Source organism: Eptesicus fuscus, chromosome 16, assembly GCF_027574615.1.
Source record: "Eptesicus fuscus isolate TK198812 chromosome 16, DD_ASM_mEF_20220401, whole genome shotgun sequence".
Classification (NCBI taxonomy): domain Eukaryota; kingdom Metazoa; phylum Chordata; class Mammalia; order Chiroptera; family Vespertilionidae; genus Eptesicus; species Eptesicus fuscus.
This window is the reverse complement of record NC_072488.1, coordinates 10,964,407-10,983,102: the sequence shown is the minus strand read 5'-3', so window position 1 is coordinate 10,983,102 and position 18,696 is coordinate 10,964,407. Positions and strand designations below refer to the sequence as shown.

Below are 18,696 nucleotides of genomic sequence, written 5' to 3'. Positions count from 1 at the left end.
TTTCTGTAAAACAATTTTTTTAATGTTTTATTTTTTTAATTATATTTTTTAATCCTCACCTGATTAAAGGATATGTTGTTGTTGTTTTTTAAATTGATTTTTAGAGAGAAAGAGAGGAGAGAGAGAGAAACAGCGGTGTGAGAGAGAAATTCCGATCAGTTGCCTCCTATACATACCCTGACCGGGAATCAAACCTGCAATCTTTTGGTGTGTGGGACAACACTCCAATCAATTGAGCCACTCTGCCAGGGCTTTTAAAATATATATATATATTTATTGATTTCAGAGAAGAAGGGAGAGAGAGAGAGAAAGAAACATTACTAATGAAAGAGAATCATTGATCAGCTGCCTCCTGTATGCCCCCCCCCCCACTGGTATCAAACCTGAAACCTGGGCATGTACCTTGACCAGGAGTGGAAATAGTGGACCGCACCTTCTTCATAGATTGACGCTCAACCACTGAGCCACACTGGTTGGGCCTGCCAGGGCTTAAAATTTTTATTTATTTAATTTATTGTATATATTTCCCATCTATATGTCCTTTTTGGAGAAGTGTCTTTTCAAGCCATTTGCCCTTTTTAAAACATTTTTTGAGGGGGATATGACCTTTATTGAGCTTATCCACTGGAGTGGAAATAATGTCTGTATAAAACCAAATGTTTATTACTATTAACTTTGGCATCACATGTGCCTTTAAACCAATATTTCTTTCTCACATCTATGTTTCTCTCTTCTCCTTGCACTCTCTCTCAAATCAATAAAAACATATTCTTGGATGAGACTAAAATACAAATAGTTTTAAAAAAAATAGCTCAACCAAAACCCACTAGGCACTTAAATATAGTTAAAACTCGAATGCAGAAATTTGGTTGGTTGGTTGGCCTGGCTGGTGTGGCTCAGTTGATTGAGCATTGTCCCAAGCATCACAAGTTGCTGATTTGATTCCCAGTCAGGGCCCATGCCTAGGTTGCAGACTCGATCCCCAGTAGGGGGTGTGCAGGAGGCAGCCAGTCTCTGTTTCTCTTTCATTGATGTTTCTCTCTCTCTCTCTCAAATCGGTAAAAACATTTTAAAAAATTGGTTGGTTGGAAAGCTAATTAAACTTCCAACTTGCTCAGATAGAATTACAAAAAGGCAAAATTGTGTTTTTCACAGAGATAAAGTCCACTGGAATCAACAACACTGGACAGCTGTTAGAATATTTAGAGTCCTGAGATAATAAGAAATCCCGGCATCCTTTAGGACAGTCCTCTGTTGTCCTTTCTTCCCAATCAGATTTGTGGGTGTGTGGAATGACACCACCACCAGCAATTGTATCCTTGATGAGAGAGTCCAGTTCTTCATCTCCACGAATAGCAAGTTGCAAATGATGAGGAGTAATACACTTTTAAGTCTTTTGATACATTTTTTGCCAATTCAAGTACTTCTGCATCGAGGTACTCCAGAATGTGGCTGTGCTGTACACAGCAGCAGTTGCACCACACGTCCATGACTAGTCATCCTAGATTTCAGGTATCGATGAATACAGCTCACCGGAAACTGCAAGCCGGCTGTCTGCAAGCTGGAAACCACCTTTGTCTTGGTTGGCCTTTCTGGAGTCTTTCCCAGTCTTACCGCGAGCCATTTCGAATTCTGCTGAAGCTCAAACAAGCAAAGCACAGAAAAGACTAGTAAGGCACCCAGTGAGATTCCACTCCTACTCCACTGCACCTCAATCTAAACTCATTTGCCCATTTTTAAAATGGGTTTTTTTGCTGTTGAGTTGTATAAGTTCTTTATAAATTTTGGACATTAACACTTTATCAGTGGGTTGTCTTTTTTATTCTGTTGATAGTTTCCTTTGCTGTGCAAGAACTTTTTAGTATGATGTAGTCCCATTTGTTTATTTTTTTCATTTATTTCCCTTGCTCAGGGAGATATATCAGAAAAAATTGTGCTATATGAAATGTCTGAAATTTTACTGCCTATGTTTTTTTCTAGAATTTTTATGGTTTAAAGTTTTACATTTAAGTCTTTAAGCCATTTTGAGTTTATTTCTGTGTATGGTGTAAGAAGGTGGTACGGTTTCATTATTTTGCACATATCTGCCTGATTTTCCCAACACCATTTATTGAATAGACTATCTTTATGTCTCAGCACAGGTATCATGGCAGCTGTCCCTTCAGCTCTCTCCCCAGAGCCACAAAGCCCATTCTCTCCTCATGTGACTCTAGTATGTTCCACTTTCCTCTGAGGCCTGAGTCCAGAGCGATGACTGCAAATGAGATTTTGTGCATTGGCCCTTTAAGAGCACACCTGTGTCTCTAGCAGACACCGTCTCTCTCCCTGGTGGACAGAATCCCCATTGATTTTCATAGCCAGATGTTATGTGGGCACCTCTTCCTGGCTCTGGTTCTCTGGGCTGGGGAGCCTGGCTTGGGGTTGAGACCTCATACTTCTCAGGGGGAACCTTTGCAGCTGAGATAAACCTCTGGAAACCCCTATGGGAATGGGGCCAGTTTTTTGTTGTTGTTGTTGTTTTTTCAAGTCTGCTTCCCCCCCCCCCCCCCCCACACACACACACCAGTCTCGATGTGGCTTCTTCTGTATATCCTTGATTATGAGACTTCTCTTGAGCTAGTCTATGGTTATTTAGGTTGATTGCTCTATAGTATTTTAATTGCAATTCCAGTTTGGTCCTGGGAAGAGGTGACTGTAACTTCCACCTTCTCTGCTGCCATCTTGGATCTACCTCTTTTTAAGCTTTCCCAAAGTGATTCTACTATCTGGCCATTATTAAAAACCACTGCTTATATTAAAGCAAGAATGAAAAGCTTTAAAACAAATACATTTATTCAGGAGAGCATTAAAAATGCTATTCATTGCATACTTTTTGTCAGATCATTGACAATTAGAATTAATTGACCAGCTAATTAATATCGATATTGTTCACTGCAATTGTTGGTTTTTCCTGACCTGTTTTTCATTTTAGAACAAATTCTGTGTTGAAGGGATCCCTTGCTGATTAATTTGGTACTTAATCTTTCTTAAAGATTTCCATGAGCAGAGACCCCCTTTTTTTCTGAAAGAATTGAAATCATACAAGCACTTTAAAACAACCCATTACCAGTGCCTTTCTTGAAGAATAATTTGGAGACAGATCTATGACATTCAATCCCCTATTTTTTAAAGCAGGTGTTACTAACAGTGATACTTGATTATCAGTGTTACTTTTTTTCTTTTCATATGAACCATCACTGCTGTACCTATCTATCTATCTATATAAAAGGCTAATATGCAAAGTGTTCCCTTGGGAGTTTGACCAGGAGACTAGGAGTTTGATCACTCGCTATGATATGTGCTGACCACCAGGGTGTGGTGCGGAATAAAAGAAGGCCCGGGCCGGCAGCCAGGGAAGGAAGGCCCTGATCAGTCCTGATCGCTGGCTTGGCCTAGGGACCCTATTCGTGCACAAATTTTGTGCACTGGGCCTCTAGTAGATTATATTTTTTGAGCAGCAGAAACTGAACCCTATACACATGTCAACAGAGTTCAATACATTCAGTTCTTTTACTCCTTTTTTTACTATGCACAGTAGACACAACAAAAGAGCACAATGTCTGGGTTGGATTCTGACAGCCAAATTCATTTTCTACTCACATGCTCAGGATTGTGATTTTCAATATCCTCTAAAACTTCTTCTTTCCCTCTTCTTACTCCCAGAGGGTTTTAAAGTCTGCCATTTCCACCTCTTATTTCCCAGTGTCTTGAGTATCTACCTATATAATAGGCTACGTACCTACCATACGTCCATCTGACTGACCGACCAGCCGATACATAGGACGCGCACTGGCATTTTAAAAATAAACATTGATTTGTGCATGTGTGATACATATAAAGCTCTCACTGGCACCAATCGCACGCATGTGTTTCGATCTGTCATTGTCGATCGTGAATTTGGTTGACACTTCTATTATAGAGAAAGGGCGAATAGTGACATTAAATTATTTCTTCTAATTAATTTCCTTTCAATGTTCACAAATACGTGCACCGTGCCACTAGTTAGAGTATAAAAGGGAGAAGCCTTTCTGAGCCATGAGTTTGAAGATGGCCTACCAAGCACATTGACTGTTTTCTGCTGAAGTGGGAAGGATTGAGGTAGTTGGTAGATACAAATAAAGGGCATATGCAGAGCTGGTCTTTGGCATCTTGCATGTCTCATTTCTAGGGCAATAAACTGGTACAGTTAGAAAACTGACAACTCCAAAGTAACTTCATACGTTTTTACTGGAATCTCAAATGCCTCTAATGGCCACAGCTGTTCATTATGCAGTTAGAGATAAAAAACCTAAAGCACATGTTGCCTTGAAAAAACAGAACTTTAAAATAATAAAATGCTCAGTGGCATTATTTACTGAAAACTCATGAGCATTTTTCTAGTGGAAAGCAATCACAGATTCAAGGTTCGTGATAAAAGAAATCTGTAGGGAAAATATGTTTGGAGCAAGAGCAAGGTACTACAAGGAAAGTCCAGAGAAGAGGCCCAGTTGGCCTTGGCTGCGTACTGAAAACTACATGGAGTGGTGTGCACGTATTTTTATTGCTCTTAATGGCACTTGGGTACTTTCTTACAGTGAGGAATTGGGGCACATTTTTGTTGCTTTCAACTCTATTCTGACTCCTTCATGAGTATTTCATGACTTACAAATATTTAAAAGTGGCAAACAGCATATCTATTGAATATCTTTTTTTACATTTATAGGTGAGTTTACACCTGAGATGCAGGTGAGAATTCGACAAGAAATTGAGAAGGAGAAAAAAGTAGAGCCGTGGAAAGAGCAATTCTTTGAAAGCTACTATGGTCAGAGGTAATATCAAGATAGGTTCTGTCATGTGGTGCTTCATCTTATTACCTTCCCAGAAAATGTAGTCCTTAATTTCCTTCTATATTTTCACAATTCTTTACTGAGAAAATTTTTTTCTCTTATGATTCTCAAGTACACAGAGTTGGATTAGTCATAATCTTTAACTCTTAAAACATTACCATTGTGGTTGGGATGGTTTCTTTAAAAAAAAAAAAAAGATTTTAATGATCTTGAATTAAAGTCTCTTTCTTTAAGTAGAGGCTTTTCTTCCAGTATCTTTATAAAATATAAAAATACTGAAGTTCTATATAGTTCATACAGTAATTAATTTTAATTCCACAATATGAACCACTAAAGAATTCTAGGGATCCTCTAATAAGGACTGTTACATCCAATGTTTAATTAAACGGCCTCTCCTCTGTAGAAGGCACTCTGAAACAAAATATAAATCCTGTTCTCAAGAAGCTGTAGTCTAAATCAGTTTTTTTTCTAATAAAAAATCCAGATGAAGTCTTAATGGGGGACATTGAAATAGGAGAAAATGGAGCTGTATTGTTTGAAATAGGATTGAACACCCAGTCTTATTTGTTAATTTCCCTTTCTTTTGCATACCTAATGGGAACCCTTAAGGAGACTCCATAACCACAGCTTGAGAACTATTGGCTTTCTTCCTTATCTCCAAGTAATGTCTATTGACATCTTCATATTCATTTAGGAAATGATTCCTGTCAGGATTAAGAGTCTCATATACTGATTTTTCTATATTCTTGGTATGAGTTTTGAGTTCTATAGAAATGATGGTATGTATACATTTAGACCATTATCACAGATACCAGGTATTCCATAAATATTGTTCACTCTCTCCTCATTAGGCAGATAGAGCATTACAGTAGTTCGTGGATCCTTCAGTATTTAGCTCTTTTTGCCAGCTTTTATAGAAGGGCTGTTTTTTATTACTGTCCAGTTTTGTCCTTAGCCATTTCATCTCAGAAGTACAGTACCGATTATTTGAAGTCACCAAAGTGGGTTGCCTTGTTTTTGCCTGTTAAACAATATTCTAGAATATATAGGCCAGAAACTGAACCTATAGACTAGGAATGGAATCCAGGTCTCCCAAATGGGAGGCAAGAATTCTACCACTGAACCACCAGTGCTTCCCATTAAACAACATTCTAAAACATTAGAAGGAGTCCCTAGTGACCCCTACAGAGTAGCCTAGTTCTTAGCCACGCCACACTATGGAAGTCCCAATTGGCCTTCACTCACTCCCAGGATAGCTCAGAGGCACTGGATATCAGAATTATAGAGCTATATCAAGTAAATTAAATAGGCTTTCCAAAAACTCAGAATTGTAATTCTCATCCTCTGGAGAACATTGACAGCCAACTCTCCTATTATCTCCTTAGGGTCTCAGGTTTTAGGGGCTAGTCTTTCTATAGATACTGCAGAGCAGAGTTGATCCAGTCTAAACCCACAATCTCAGGGTGTGTGGGTCTTGGCCTTCTTTCACTTCCCTTGAGGATAGTCCGTGATGCATGTCTCTAGACAGTGTGGCCCCTTTATAACAGGAAGTAATAATAATAATGAACATTATTGAACTTTTATTATGGGCTAGGTACTAATCTTAAGTATTTTACATGCATTAACTTAGTTAATGGTCATAGCAATGCTATCAAATGATTAAGCTCAGTGCACAGTTGAAGAAACTGAGGTACAGAAGTCTAGTCACTTACTTAATATAAAATGGCTAGTCAGTATCAGAGCTAAGATTTGAATCCAGGCACTCTGGCTCCAGAACTTTCAGTAATAATAATAATAATACTGATGATGATGAAGATATTATAGGAAGGATACCTATTATGCATCAGGTTCTTCTAGGCGTTGCCATATACCATTATCTCATAATGCTTTCAATAACATGGGCCATTTCTCAACTAGAGTATTTCTTTCTTCCACCTTTTAGTTCCGGCCTGAGCCTTGAGGATTCAAAGAAATTGACAGCTTCACCCAGCGATCCTAAAGTAAAGAAACCCTCAGCTGAGCAACCAAAATCCATGCTTCCTTCAGAGGCCTCTCCTGTCAGTGTAATCCCTGTAATTCCCCAGGCAGAGTCTAAAGAAGAGGTGGTGCATATGCCGTCCCCTGTCAGAAAAGAGGAGCACGAAAGCCAAGATAAGGTGCAGCCAAACCCTGAATCCACAGAGCCCCTTCCTTCCTCTCCCAGCGAAACAAATGAGCTTCGCAGCATTCTTCCCAGCAAGTGCCCAAAGGATGAGGATGTCTTGGGGCAGAAGCCAGTTGCCTCTGCTGAACAGGAATCTGAGAAAGAGAATCATCTCACTACAGCTTCTAATTATAACAAAAATGAAAGCCAAGAAGCTTCAGTTAAGTCTCCAAGCAAACCCAAGAGTCCTGGAGTAGAGAAACCAATAATGAAGCCCATAACAGAAGCAGGTCCACAGGAGGCCACTATGAAAGAGTCTTCATCAGCTCTGGTTGATCACAGCCCAGAAAGCCTCAAGAGGAAATCTCTCACCCAAGAAGAGGCCCCTACAAGCTGGGAGAAAAGGCCGCGTGTCACTGAGAATCGCCAGCACCAGCAGCCATTTCAAGTCTCTCCACAGCCCTTTCTCAGCAGAGGGGACAGGATCCAAGTGCGAAAAGTACCACCTCTCAAGGTAAGAGAATTTACCAAACTGAAAGAGAGAGGTGGCCTGAACACTAAGTTTTTGGTCGTGCCTACCAAATTTGAAGTAATTTGGTATTTTTTAATGCAGAAGCAGTTATATATATTCATATACGACAACTGTGGTCTTATATAAGTAAAATTGTCAATAAACCGCTATTTAGACTACATTCCTACAGATCTTTGTTGTTTGACTAAGGTACATGGATATCTGATGGCTACTTTTGTATTTTAAGACAGTTATGGAAATTATTGTCTCATGTGGCAAAATCCTATATAGTAAAAGCCTAATATGCTAAGTGTCTGGTCGACTGGTTGGCCATTCAACCAATCAAAGCATGATATGCTAAGGCCGCTCAACCACTCGTTATGACGTGAGCTGACCAACGGGGGCAGACAGTCGACCGGTTGACCAGTCGCTATGATGTGCACTGACCACCAGGGGACAGATGCTCCGACGGGTAGGTTAGCTTGCTGCTGGTGTCTGGCCAATCGGGACTGAGCAAGATGGATGGGACATGACCCTGGAGTCCTCCCGTGGTCTCTCCCCGGCTGGCCAACCTCCTGCGTCTCTCCCCGGTTTCGATCATGCACCTGTGGGGTCCCTTGGCCTGGCCTGCACCCTCTCGCAATCTGGGACCCCTTGGGGGATGTTGGAGAGCCAGTTTTGGCCCGATCCCGCAGGCGAGGCAGAGGGACCCCACTGATACACAAATTCGTGCACCGGACCTCTAGTAAGAAGTATAATGATAAACATGAGGCCATTGGTGTGACCCAAAGATCATATATTTGTACCAAAAGCCATGATACTTAAGTGTACCCTGGCCTTTTTCTTACTACTATAACTTACGTGATGTGTGGTTCTAGAGCTATCTTTAGTCCATCCTTTTTTTAAAAAATATATTTTTATTGATTTCAGAGAGGAAGGGAGAGATGGAAGCATCAGTGATGAGAGAGTATCATTGATCGGCTGCCTCCTGCACATCCCCCCACCCCCTACTGGGAATCGAGCCCACAACCCAGGCATGTGCCCTGACTGGGAATTGAACCGTAATTTCCTGGTTCATATGTTGATGCTCAACCACTGAACCACACTGGCTGGGCTAGTCCATCCTTTTAAAGGAAATGTGTGGCTACCATGAGTCACCACTGGTTACTTGAAGGACATTGGTAAGATGGCATAGTGTTGCTAAGCTCTTCTGCTTAGGATATGTCTTAATTTCTTTTTTAACCTTATATTTCTATCTGTCAAATCTTTCACATTCTTATAGCAGTGTCTCTCAGTATATAAAGACTCCATCTAATCAGTAGTCTACCTTTGAAAACCCAAATACATTTCTAATAAACCTTTTAACTTAAAGGTTTATTAATTCTTGGGCTTGTGCTTAATATTAGTTTGCAGTCCTTTCATTTATTTAATTAATACATAATATTTATTATATTTTTATTAATAGCATTTATTAATACCATTGTGTCTACTATGAGCCCAGACACTGGGTATTCATTCACATTAGGATATAAGTAGAAAAATAAGCCATATAGAAATACTGCTTCCCCTCTCCCCTCTTTTTTCACATTAGGATATAAGTAGAAAAATAAGCCATATAGAAATACTGCTTCCCCTCTCCCCTCTTTTATTTAACTTAGGTGAATCAAAGTTATTTCTGTCAGGAAATATCCTGTGGAAGCATTCATTTACTAGTACTTGACCCATATCATGTACCACATGACTTCTGTTTCTCATTTTGCCTCTTATTACTAAAAGTATGATGTTCCTCATTACTTTTTATTTTTACCATTTATGGTTTTATTACTTAGGAATCTCTCCTTATTTTTGACAATTTTCTACCACTAACATATTCTGTCATGCTTTGCCAGATATTCTTATTTATACGATTATTATTTTTACTATTCTTATAAAGATAGTAGAAACTTTTTTTTAAAATATATCTTTATTGATTTCAGAGAAGAAAGGAGAGAGAAGGAGAGATAGAAACATCAATGATGAGAGAGAATCATTGATTGGCTGCCTACTGCATGACCCCTACTGGGGATCGAGCCCGCAACCCACGCATGTGCCCTTGACCAGAATTAAACCTGGAACCCTTCAGTCCACAGGCTGACGCTCTATCCACTGAGCAAAACCAGCTAGGGCTAGAAACCTTTTTTTAATGAATGTTAATCAGAACTAATCTCCAGACCTGAGAGCTGAGTTATGTTTAGATTTTACTTTATATCAATGACACTTGGTGAGATCCATCCTTTCTATTTCCTAATCTGTAAAGAGGCTGAATTACATCATAGTTTGCTAATCCAAAGAGGCTCAATGCTGAAAACTTAAATCCATTGTCACCAAGCTAATACTATTTAACTTTTTTCCTTTTACCTTCTTCTCCTTCTTCATCCCCCCAAAAAAGAATTTGTACCAGAAGTTGCTTTAGTAACTCTAATTTTACCTTAGACTCTATTTCAAATCCTACTTTCTTAGACAAAGCTTAAAGTCATTTATAACAAAATACCTTTTAAACAAAATTTATATAGAAAAACAAAATTGGAAAAAAAAGAAAAACAAAATTGGAATTTTATTACAGATGTTATAAATGTATATAAAAATTGTGTTGCTGTCTGCATGATTTGGTCTCTCATCAGAAACTTCCCATCTTTGTCACAGGTGTTGTAGTGTTCATCCTATTCTAAAAGTATGTTAATAACGTTTGTTGTTCTTGTCAATGGAAACTAAACTCTGTTGTTTCCCCTACTTCTTTCAGATCCCGGTCTCCAGAATCTCCCCCATGCTCTTTCCTACATCGCAGGTCTCTCCCAGGGCTCGTTTTCCAGTCTCCATCACTAGTCCTAACAGAACAGGAGCCAGAACTCTTGCCGACATCAAAGCAAAAGCCCAGCTGGTCAAAGCACAGAGGGCAGCAGCTGCCGCTGCCGCCGCAGCTGCTGCCGCCGCCTCAGTTGGAGGGACCATTCCAGGACCTGGCCCAGGGGGTGGACAAGGCCCAGGAGAGGGTGGTGAAAGGAAAACTGCTAGAGGAGGGAATCCAGACTCAGACAGAGTCAGAGAAACTGGAAAGGGCCCCACACTGGAACTGGCAGGAACTGGAAGCAGGGGAAGTCCGAGAGAGCTTTTACCCTGTGGTTCAGAGACTCGGCCCCAATCTGAGACCAACACCCCAGGCCAGCCACAGCCTCTTAGTGTTTCTGGAGCACAACTACAGCAAACCCCCTCAGTGCCTCCAACATCTGCCATCAGTGGAGCATGCACAAGTGTCCCATCACTAGCTCACACTAACCCACCCCCACCAACTGTAGGGAAATTGAATATTGAGAAACTGAATGCCACCAGGGCAACAGCCACAGTGGCCTCTCTTAGCCACCCACAAGGGCCCAGTCATTGCAGGCAGGAGAAGTTACCTTCTGCTCCAGCAGGTCCTGCTCTAATCTCAGGTGCTACACCTGTTCATTTTGCAGCTGATGGCACAGTTGATCCCAAAGCAGGTTGTAGTAAGAATACACCAAACACTTCAGCCTCAGCAGAGACTACTGCCAGGGCTTCAGTGGATATGACTTCCTCCCCTTTAACATCTTTATTAATAGCTGCCACTTTAGAAAAGCTTTCCATACCCCAGGTCAGTGGAACTGTAGCACCTCCCGGACCAGTTCAATCCTCAAGCACTTTGCCAGCAATTTCTAGCCTTAAAACTCCAGGAACTTCTTCAAATATGAATGGACCCATTTCACGGCCAAGCTCAAGTATCCCTGCTAATAATCCTCTGGTCACTCAGCTGCTCCAGGGCAAAGATGTTCCCATGGAGCAAATTCTGCCTAAACCACTCACCAAAGTTGAAATGAAAACTGTTCCACTGACTGCAAAAGAGGAAATAGGGATAGGAGCACCCACAGGCACCAACAAAACAGAAAATAGCACCAGAGAGGAAGTTCATGAGAGGCCTTCTCATCCAGCTATACAGCAACTGGGTAAAACCTTGCAAAGTAAGCATCTCTCCCAGGTTCCCAGACCCCTTCAGCTCTTTTCAGGTAAGGATCTGAGGGACTCTAGCATTGACCCACACCAAGAAGGAGTAAGTAAAACAACCCAAGATCAGATCCTTCAGACTCTCATCCAGAGGGTTCATATTCAGAGGCATAATGTTCTCTCATTTGTGCAGCCCTCCCAGTTCAACTTCAGTCACTCAGGTTTCCAGTTAGAAGACATCTCCACAAGCCAGCGGTTCATGCTGGGCTTTGCTGGCAGAAGGACTTCGAAGCCTGCAATGGCAGGTCACTACTTACTTAACATTTCCACCTACGGCCGGGGTTCGGAGAGCTTTAGGAGGACCCATTCTGTAAACCCAGAAGATCGTTTTTGTCTAAGTAGCCCCACTGAAGCCTTGAAAATGGGATATACAGACTGTAAAAATGAAACAGGAGATAATAGCAGCGACAAAGAAGACACTGATGAGGAAAGTACTGCTGATGAAGAAGAATCGGCCATGGTGAAGGAGGAGCCCCAGGCTTCCCAGGGTTCTGGCAAGTGTGAAGCAAGTTCAGGACCCCACAGTAGAGAAACCCTATCCACTGATTGTTTAGCTAAAAAGAATGTGAAGGTAGAGACACCAGTGCAAACCGCTTTAAACAAGGAGAATTATCTGTTCACTAGAGGCCAAACATTTGATGAAAAGACCCTAGCCAGAGATCTTATTCAGGCAGCACAGCAGCAGATGGCTCATGCAGTGAGAGGTAAGGCAATGCATAGCAGCCCCGAGGTTTTCAGTGCCACTGCTCTTCCTCCACCTGCAGACAGTCCCACTCATCAGCCTCTCCTCCTCCCACCACTGCAAACCCCAAAGCTGTATGGGAGCCCCACACAGATTGGGCCCAGCTACAGAGGCATGATCAATGTCTCCACCTCGTCTGACATGGACCATAACTCTGCTGTACCGGGGATGCCTGACTGTGGCCAGGTATCTAGCAATGTAGGTGATGTCATGTCCTTTTCAGTGACTGTCACTACCATCCCCGCTAGCCAAGCTATGAATCCCAGCAGCCATGGCCAGACCATTCCTGTTCAGGCATTTCCCGAAGAGAACAGCATAGAGGACACGCCTTCGAAATGTTACTGCCGATTGAAAGCCATGATCATGTGCAAGGGGTGTGGAGCCTTCTGCCACGATGACTGCATTGGCCCCTCCAAACTGTGTGTCTCCTGCCTTGTTGTTCGGTAACGAGACTAGAAAGAACACACTGTAAAAAAGGCAGAGGGAAGGGTTGACAGGCTGTGTTTTTGTGTCCTTTTGGAATCACAGAAATAAACAAGTAGATTTCAGTTGTCAAGAGACAAATGTTACTTAATCAGGTATACAGAGTACAGATCTTACATTTTAGAGGAAGAGCACCTTGTATAGTAAGTCTAAGTCAAGCAAGACTTTGTGAATTTGTGACAAGTTTGCACTTACAAAATCATGTAAATACGTCACATTTTGTTTTAACATTATTTTCCCAAGTGTTTAGGTAATAATGTATTACTTTTAATTCAAATTTATGGCCTACTTCATGTGACTCTAAGTTTAATGCCATGCATGGTGAAAGGAAGCTTGTTTGCCTTCTGTCCTTTCCTAAGAGGCTGGGAAGAGGAAGGCGTGAACAAAAGGGTCTGGAGAAATGACCTTTTATGCTGATTATGTCTTAACCATCTGCCTGTAGGTTTTATGTGGATTACCCAGCCTTTCCAGAATATGGATTCAGGGTTTACTAAGTCCCTTTACTTCAGATGGAGTCTTAAGTTCAAATTTTTGATAAGGTATTCATTTCACAGCGAGTGCTTCAGACTCTGAAAGCTCTTGACTTGGTTCTTGGCTTCCATAAGCCAGTACTATTGCCAAGCACACTGTATGCAATTCGTGGGTCCCTGCTGTTGCCTAATCCCGTTCCCCTGCCCTCAGGTAGTGAAGGTGGTCCAGGGAGACGGTGCCTCTCTGGCCCCTGGTGTTACCATAGCCCGGGCAGGGCAACAGTTCCAGCAATAACCCAAGTACTTAATCATGGGAGCTTACAACAGGTTTGAAATACTAGTATAAAATGAACAGGAAAGTGTTAGTGCTGGGGTAATTTGAATTACGTGTTTTGTTGGGCAAGGGGAGTAAAGGTACAGAAACAAAGATGTTTGGGAAAGATTTTTAACATTAGAAACAAGGCAGCCTCTTCTTTTCCAACACATTACCTAATGTTCTATAGTCAGCTCTTGCTGCAGGTAGAAAGATCATGAGTGCCACATTTGCCCATTCTGGTAAACCTATTTTGACCTCTCAGGCATCTGAGGAGTAGGGAGTAATACGTTACTTTGAAGACATGTATGCACTCACACATACAATGAAAGTCAGACACTTTCCCTGTTTTAGAAAATATGTCCCGTTTTGGATTTCTGCTGTCTATGCACTAGAAATTTTTAATGTGAAGGGGCTTCAGTAAATGGCTAGTGCAGTGGTCGGCAAACCGCGGCTCGCGAGCCACATGCAGCTCTTTGGCCCCTTGAGTGTGGCTCTTCCACAAAATACCACGGCCTGGGCGAGTCTATTTTGAAGAAATGGCGTTAGAAGAAGTTTAAGTTTAAAAATTTTGGCTCTCAAAAGAAATTTCGATCGTTGTACTGTTGATACTTGGCTCTGTTGACTAATGAGTTTGCCGACCACTGGGCTAGGGGAACATCTAGAAAGGAGAGAAATTACCTCTAAAACTTTGTTTGTTTTTATTCTTTTTTGTGTCCTTGTGTTTTTAAGCCTGTATTTAGCAACTAAAGAATTTTCAAGTACATGTATTTAGGTCATGGTTAAAGAACATTAAAATAAGCCTACCATTTACCAGAATTTGATATTTTAATATCTGGTATTGTCAACGTGCATCATTTGCATATTGATTTCAAGTTTTCTAATTCCAAGTGTGTAAAGTAAAAATACTATAACTAGTACAGTTGTAGTTGTACTTAATATTCAGGATGTGATATTTATAACATGCAGAACAGTGTAAACTTGTTAATTAAGTCACATTCCAGATTAGGAGAAAGTAGCAGTAATAATCTTGGCTTTGCTTCCATTCTGCTACCCTATCTTCCCCTTCCTCCATGTTATACACTCTTAATATTTTCATACTCCCTAAGAGACTCATTATTTCACTATTTTTCATTTTTTTGCTTCTGTTTTTTGTGTGGTCCAAGGCAAACAGAGGACTAATATCTATGTTCTTGTTGCAGCCAAGACAATATGTCATTCTAACTTCCCTTTTTCTTCCAGCACACACATAGCGAAGAGAAATGAAAGCTGCAAGGACCCAGGGATAAGGTTTAAGTTCTCCAGCTAAGACCCGGTAACAAACAGAAACCGTGGTTCTGTTCCCAAACTTGCAGTACCCTGGGAAATTCGGGGGGAACTTGAAAGACCTAATGCCGGTTAGAACTTCCCGTGCCCAGCTTCTGCGCTCCCCACTTGAGGGGCAGACTGGAGGTTGGTCTGTGTGCTGGAAGTTGCTGAGAGTTTAGACCTGACCAATTAGTTACCAATTGGGGTTGATTAATGTGGCTTTTCTTCACAACTTTCCTGAAATAGAAAATGTCTGCTCCGTGGATCCTTTAAGCTGAGGGTGGCTAGACTAACCAGGAAAGGAGGAAAGGATCAGGGATATTCAAATTCATTTAGAGAGCAAACCATACTGTGCCTCTTCATCTTGACCCACGCTCTTGCAGATGGTCCTAACTCTTGCAGATGGTCCTAAGATTTACTGTTCACAAGGTTTTCTTCAGAAGTAATATAATACCCAACTAATAAAATACCTGCATTTATTACTGCCCCTAAAACAGAAATTGTCAAGTAGGTACACTGCCTCAATATTGACCAAAAGAGAGAATAGTTCAGTTTTCTTAGATTGGTAGTAAACTGAATACAACCCATATATCAGTTTGTTTGAAAACAGTGGTTTCAAGTTGAAAGCCATTAACTGAATAGAGGAGAAAATTATGATCTTGAAAATAAGGCAGAAGGAACAAGAAAATCATTAAATTATTAAAGTATGGCACTCCAGTACCTTTAAAGCAATTTTTGTTTTAGGTTTTCATAATTACTTTACCATTCAGATCAACCTAGTAAGTGCTAAGCTTATTTTTCTGATACTAAGTTGCACTGTTTTGAGTGACTAGTCAGGCATTATGCCTGATGCTTATTATGCCTCCAGGGTGTGCTTCCGATACCTCCCACTGCAGGTCACCTTGGGGAGCAAGCACTAGCGGTATGTCATCTCAGTCTCACTTACGAATATTGAGTCATCTAGTAAAGAGGCTCCCAGAGTCTTAAAGAATTTTGACTAAAATTCTCCATCCTATTCAAGAGAGAATAAAGCCAAATAACCTGGAGTTGTTTGCTCTGCTTTTATTCCTTAACTCCTGTGCTCAAGATACTAAAGCTATCTGTGGTATCCCATGTAACATTTTAAAGAATCAGACCTGACGTGTATTTTTACTTGGGGTAGGAGAAGCATACTTGCATGGGCTGGAAAGGCACACAGATGTAGTTGTTTTAGGAAGTTATCTCATTTAAATAGCCAAAGGAAGACCTCATTGCCTTCCAGGTGAAGGAGTAAATCATACATATTAATGACCTGATAGTCATCATCCTAATTGCTTATTATTGCCATTCTCTGCCTTAGAGTCCTTTAAAAAACTCGGGTGAAATGATTTGTTGTGATTAGGGGGTCTTCTCTGGTCATTACACTGCTATTTATTTCTAGAACTCACTGTCAGTGAGCAGTGCCAGGATTGTTCTTTGTAACCTAGAAGTTTGATTTCACGACAAGGAGGGAAAGTCTCCCCATTGCATTTACAGCAATGTGCTAAGTGAAAACTTGGCCAAGGGTAGTTTTCAGCTCAATTTATAGACAAGTCCAAAGAGACTGAGAAACATGATGATAGGCAGAGATCTTTCCTACCATGTTTCAATACCTACATACCTATTGAAAGAAAACAATAGGTAAAAACATTTCCTAAAGTTGAAGAGCTGCATAGATTATTGGTTACTTTATTTTTATTAATGCTTTACATTTGATACAACTATTAAAGATCAATTTTAAAAATAGCTTTCCAGTAATATATTTTAAGTAATATATATTTTAATATCTATGTAAAAAATAACAGTGGAAGACTGAATTTCTCATATATGGTATGTGTAATGTAGGACCTCACTGTTAAGGCACAAACAATTTCAAAGGAAGTTACTCTAAAGACATTCAGATTATTTCCAAAAAATGCAATAAAGGAGTTGGAGTTTATTTTTTATTTTAAAGGAAAATTGACTTATTTACCACAAACTATTTTTTTTCCTTTTGGCTATAAGGTTTGTATAGACTGGTTTGGTAAAAGCTAAACTTTTGTGTCTTTTTGCCTTTTTAAAGGAATTGTTAACATTGGAATTGAGGGTATGTACAGAAAAGTTGGTGTCAACACCATTTAAAAAGTCATATTTTTTCACAAATATAGAAAAATCATTTTACATAAGAACTTTAAGTATTTGCAATAAATATATGTATATAGATTGTGTGTATTCGTATATTCTTTTTCATTTTATTAAGTAAAAGATAATTAAAGTGAAAATAAAGACTGGAGTCTTTGGTGAATCTCGAGTTCTGACATGTATCTGAGTGATGTGGGCAAGGGCCCTCAGTTGCCTTATATTACTATTGGGAGAGTATAGAGGGCAGTGAAATGAGTCATTTTGGTCATAAATCCAGGTAACATTTATTTCAGAACTATAGTAAAAACATTGAATTCTCTCATCTGTCCGTCTTTTCACCCTTAAACTGTTCTGTCTCCTGACCACCTAATGTCACTAGGAAAGTAAAACAAAAACAGTAAAACCCTAGGTGCATTCTTTTTAAAAACAAACATGCTCATTGTTTGCTTCTAAAACAAAGAATGGTAAGAAATCTCTCCAGGGAAAACAGGTTTTTCTTTCTCCACACTAGTTAATAATTCATTAGCAAACATTCACTGCCAACACCTTCCAGGCCTGGGGGTGTGTGGAGAAATAATCTCGTGAAGATAATAGAACACTTTCTGTTTCCCATTTTTCTCTGAGAAATGAGTTTCATAGCCAGTTTTATATCCCTGGTTGATCTGGAGAGGTAGGAGAGCGGGGTGAATGGATTTTGATCTCCCTAGTGTCGGGAAGGGCATTTGTGAAAATGACTGAGCCAGATGTTAGAAGACATTAATTGAACGTTGTCCCATACCTCAAGATAATCTGGAATCCTGATTAAGAGAAGTAATTTTGTGGTTATAAATACTTAGTTTTAGGATATGTTTGAGGAAACCAAGTGATAACTAGATAGTCTTTGGAAATAAAGGTATGTGGTAGGTAGCCCATTCTTTTAAAATGAATAATAGATTTATAAGGTCAGAATTTCAAGAATATATCTTAATGACCCATGAAATTAACTTTATTGTGTAGTTCACCCCAAATTTGCTCAGCTGTGGTTATTTTCACTGATAATAGCATATTTTGGAAATTAACAAGGATACAAGAATGCTTTTTAAAAGAGCCTTACTATTTTTCAAAAATTGAAATTTCATATATTAGGGTTGCCTTAAGATAGTTTACTAGTAACTGTCCAAAAGAACAGAAAACTCTAAATGTTTACTGAAAATACACTATTTCTTAAGTCTCAGGGAACATCTGCATCTCCATAATTCCCACATATGATAGATAGGAAAGAAGGTGAAGTATTTAAATGTGTGTGAACCAGTCGATGATGACCATTTACAAAGACCTCCCCCACCTCATTTCTAGAACATATTTATTATTTAAAAGGGCCTCCTACCTCACTGGAAGAAAAACTTGCATTCAGGTGATGACATAGGAGTCTAAAGGTATATTTGGTCTGCAATTGAAAGAGCAATATACCAGGACACAGCTTCAACTTGAATCCTCAAACTTACTGACATCACAGTCTTAGAAACCTGTGTTCATTGCTTTTGACACTACTTGACTACAAGAAATCAAATTTTGCATACTGTTTCCAGCTGTTTGTGTACGAATGTTATTTGCCAATTCAGATATTTATTGAACCCCAACATGTACTAAGCACTGCGGAAGTTCTGGTAAACAAAAGCAGCCATGT

The 18,696-nt window shown here is 40.0% G+C and overlaps 1 protein-coding gene and 1 pseudogene across 1 annotated transcript in view; one reads left to right on the top strand and one right to left on the bottom strand.

The window, feature by feature from the left end:
- Positions 1-17,111, top strand: part of ASXL2 (ASXL transcriptional regulator 2) — an 84,374-nt gene extending 67,263 nt beyond the window's left edge. The window contains exons 11-13 of the mRNA XM_054727887.1: positions 4,742-4,847; positions 6,808-7,522; positions 10,299-17,111. Coding sequence (XP_054583862.1) covers positions 4,742-4,847; positions 6,808-7,522; positions 10,299-12,764 — 3,287 coding nt within the window. The 3' untranslated portion in view covers positions 12,765-17,111. The remainder of the gene's footprint in view (positions 1-4,741; positions 4,848-6,807; positions 7,523-10,298) is intronic.
- On the bottom strand, positions 1,174-3,569 carry LOC103305626 (histone H2A.Z-like; annotated as a pseudogene).
- Positions 17,112-18,696: the final 1,585 nt, after the last annotated feature.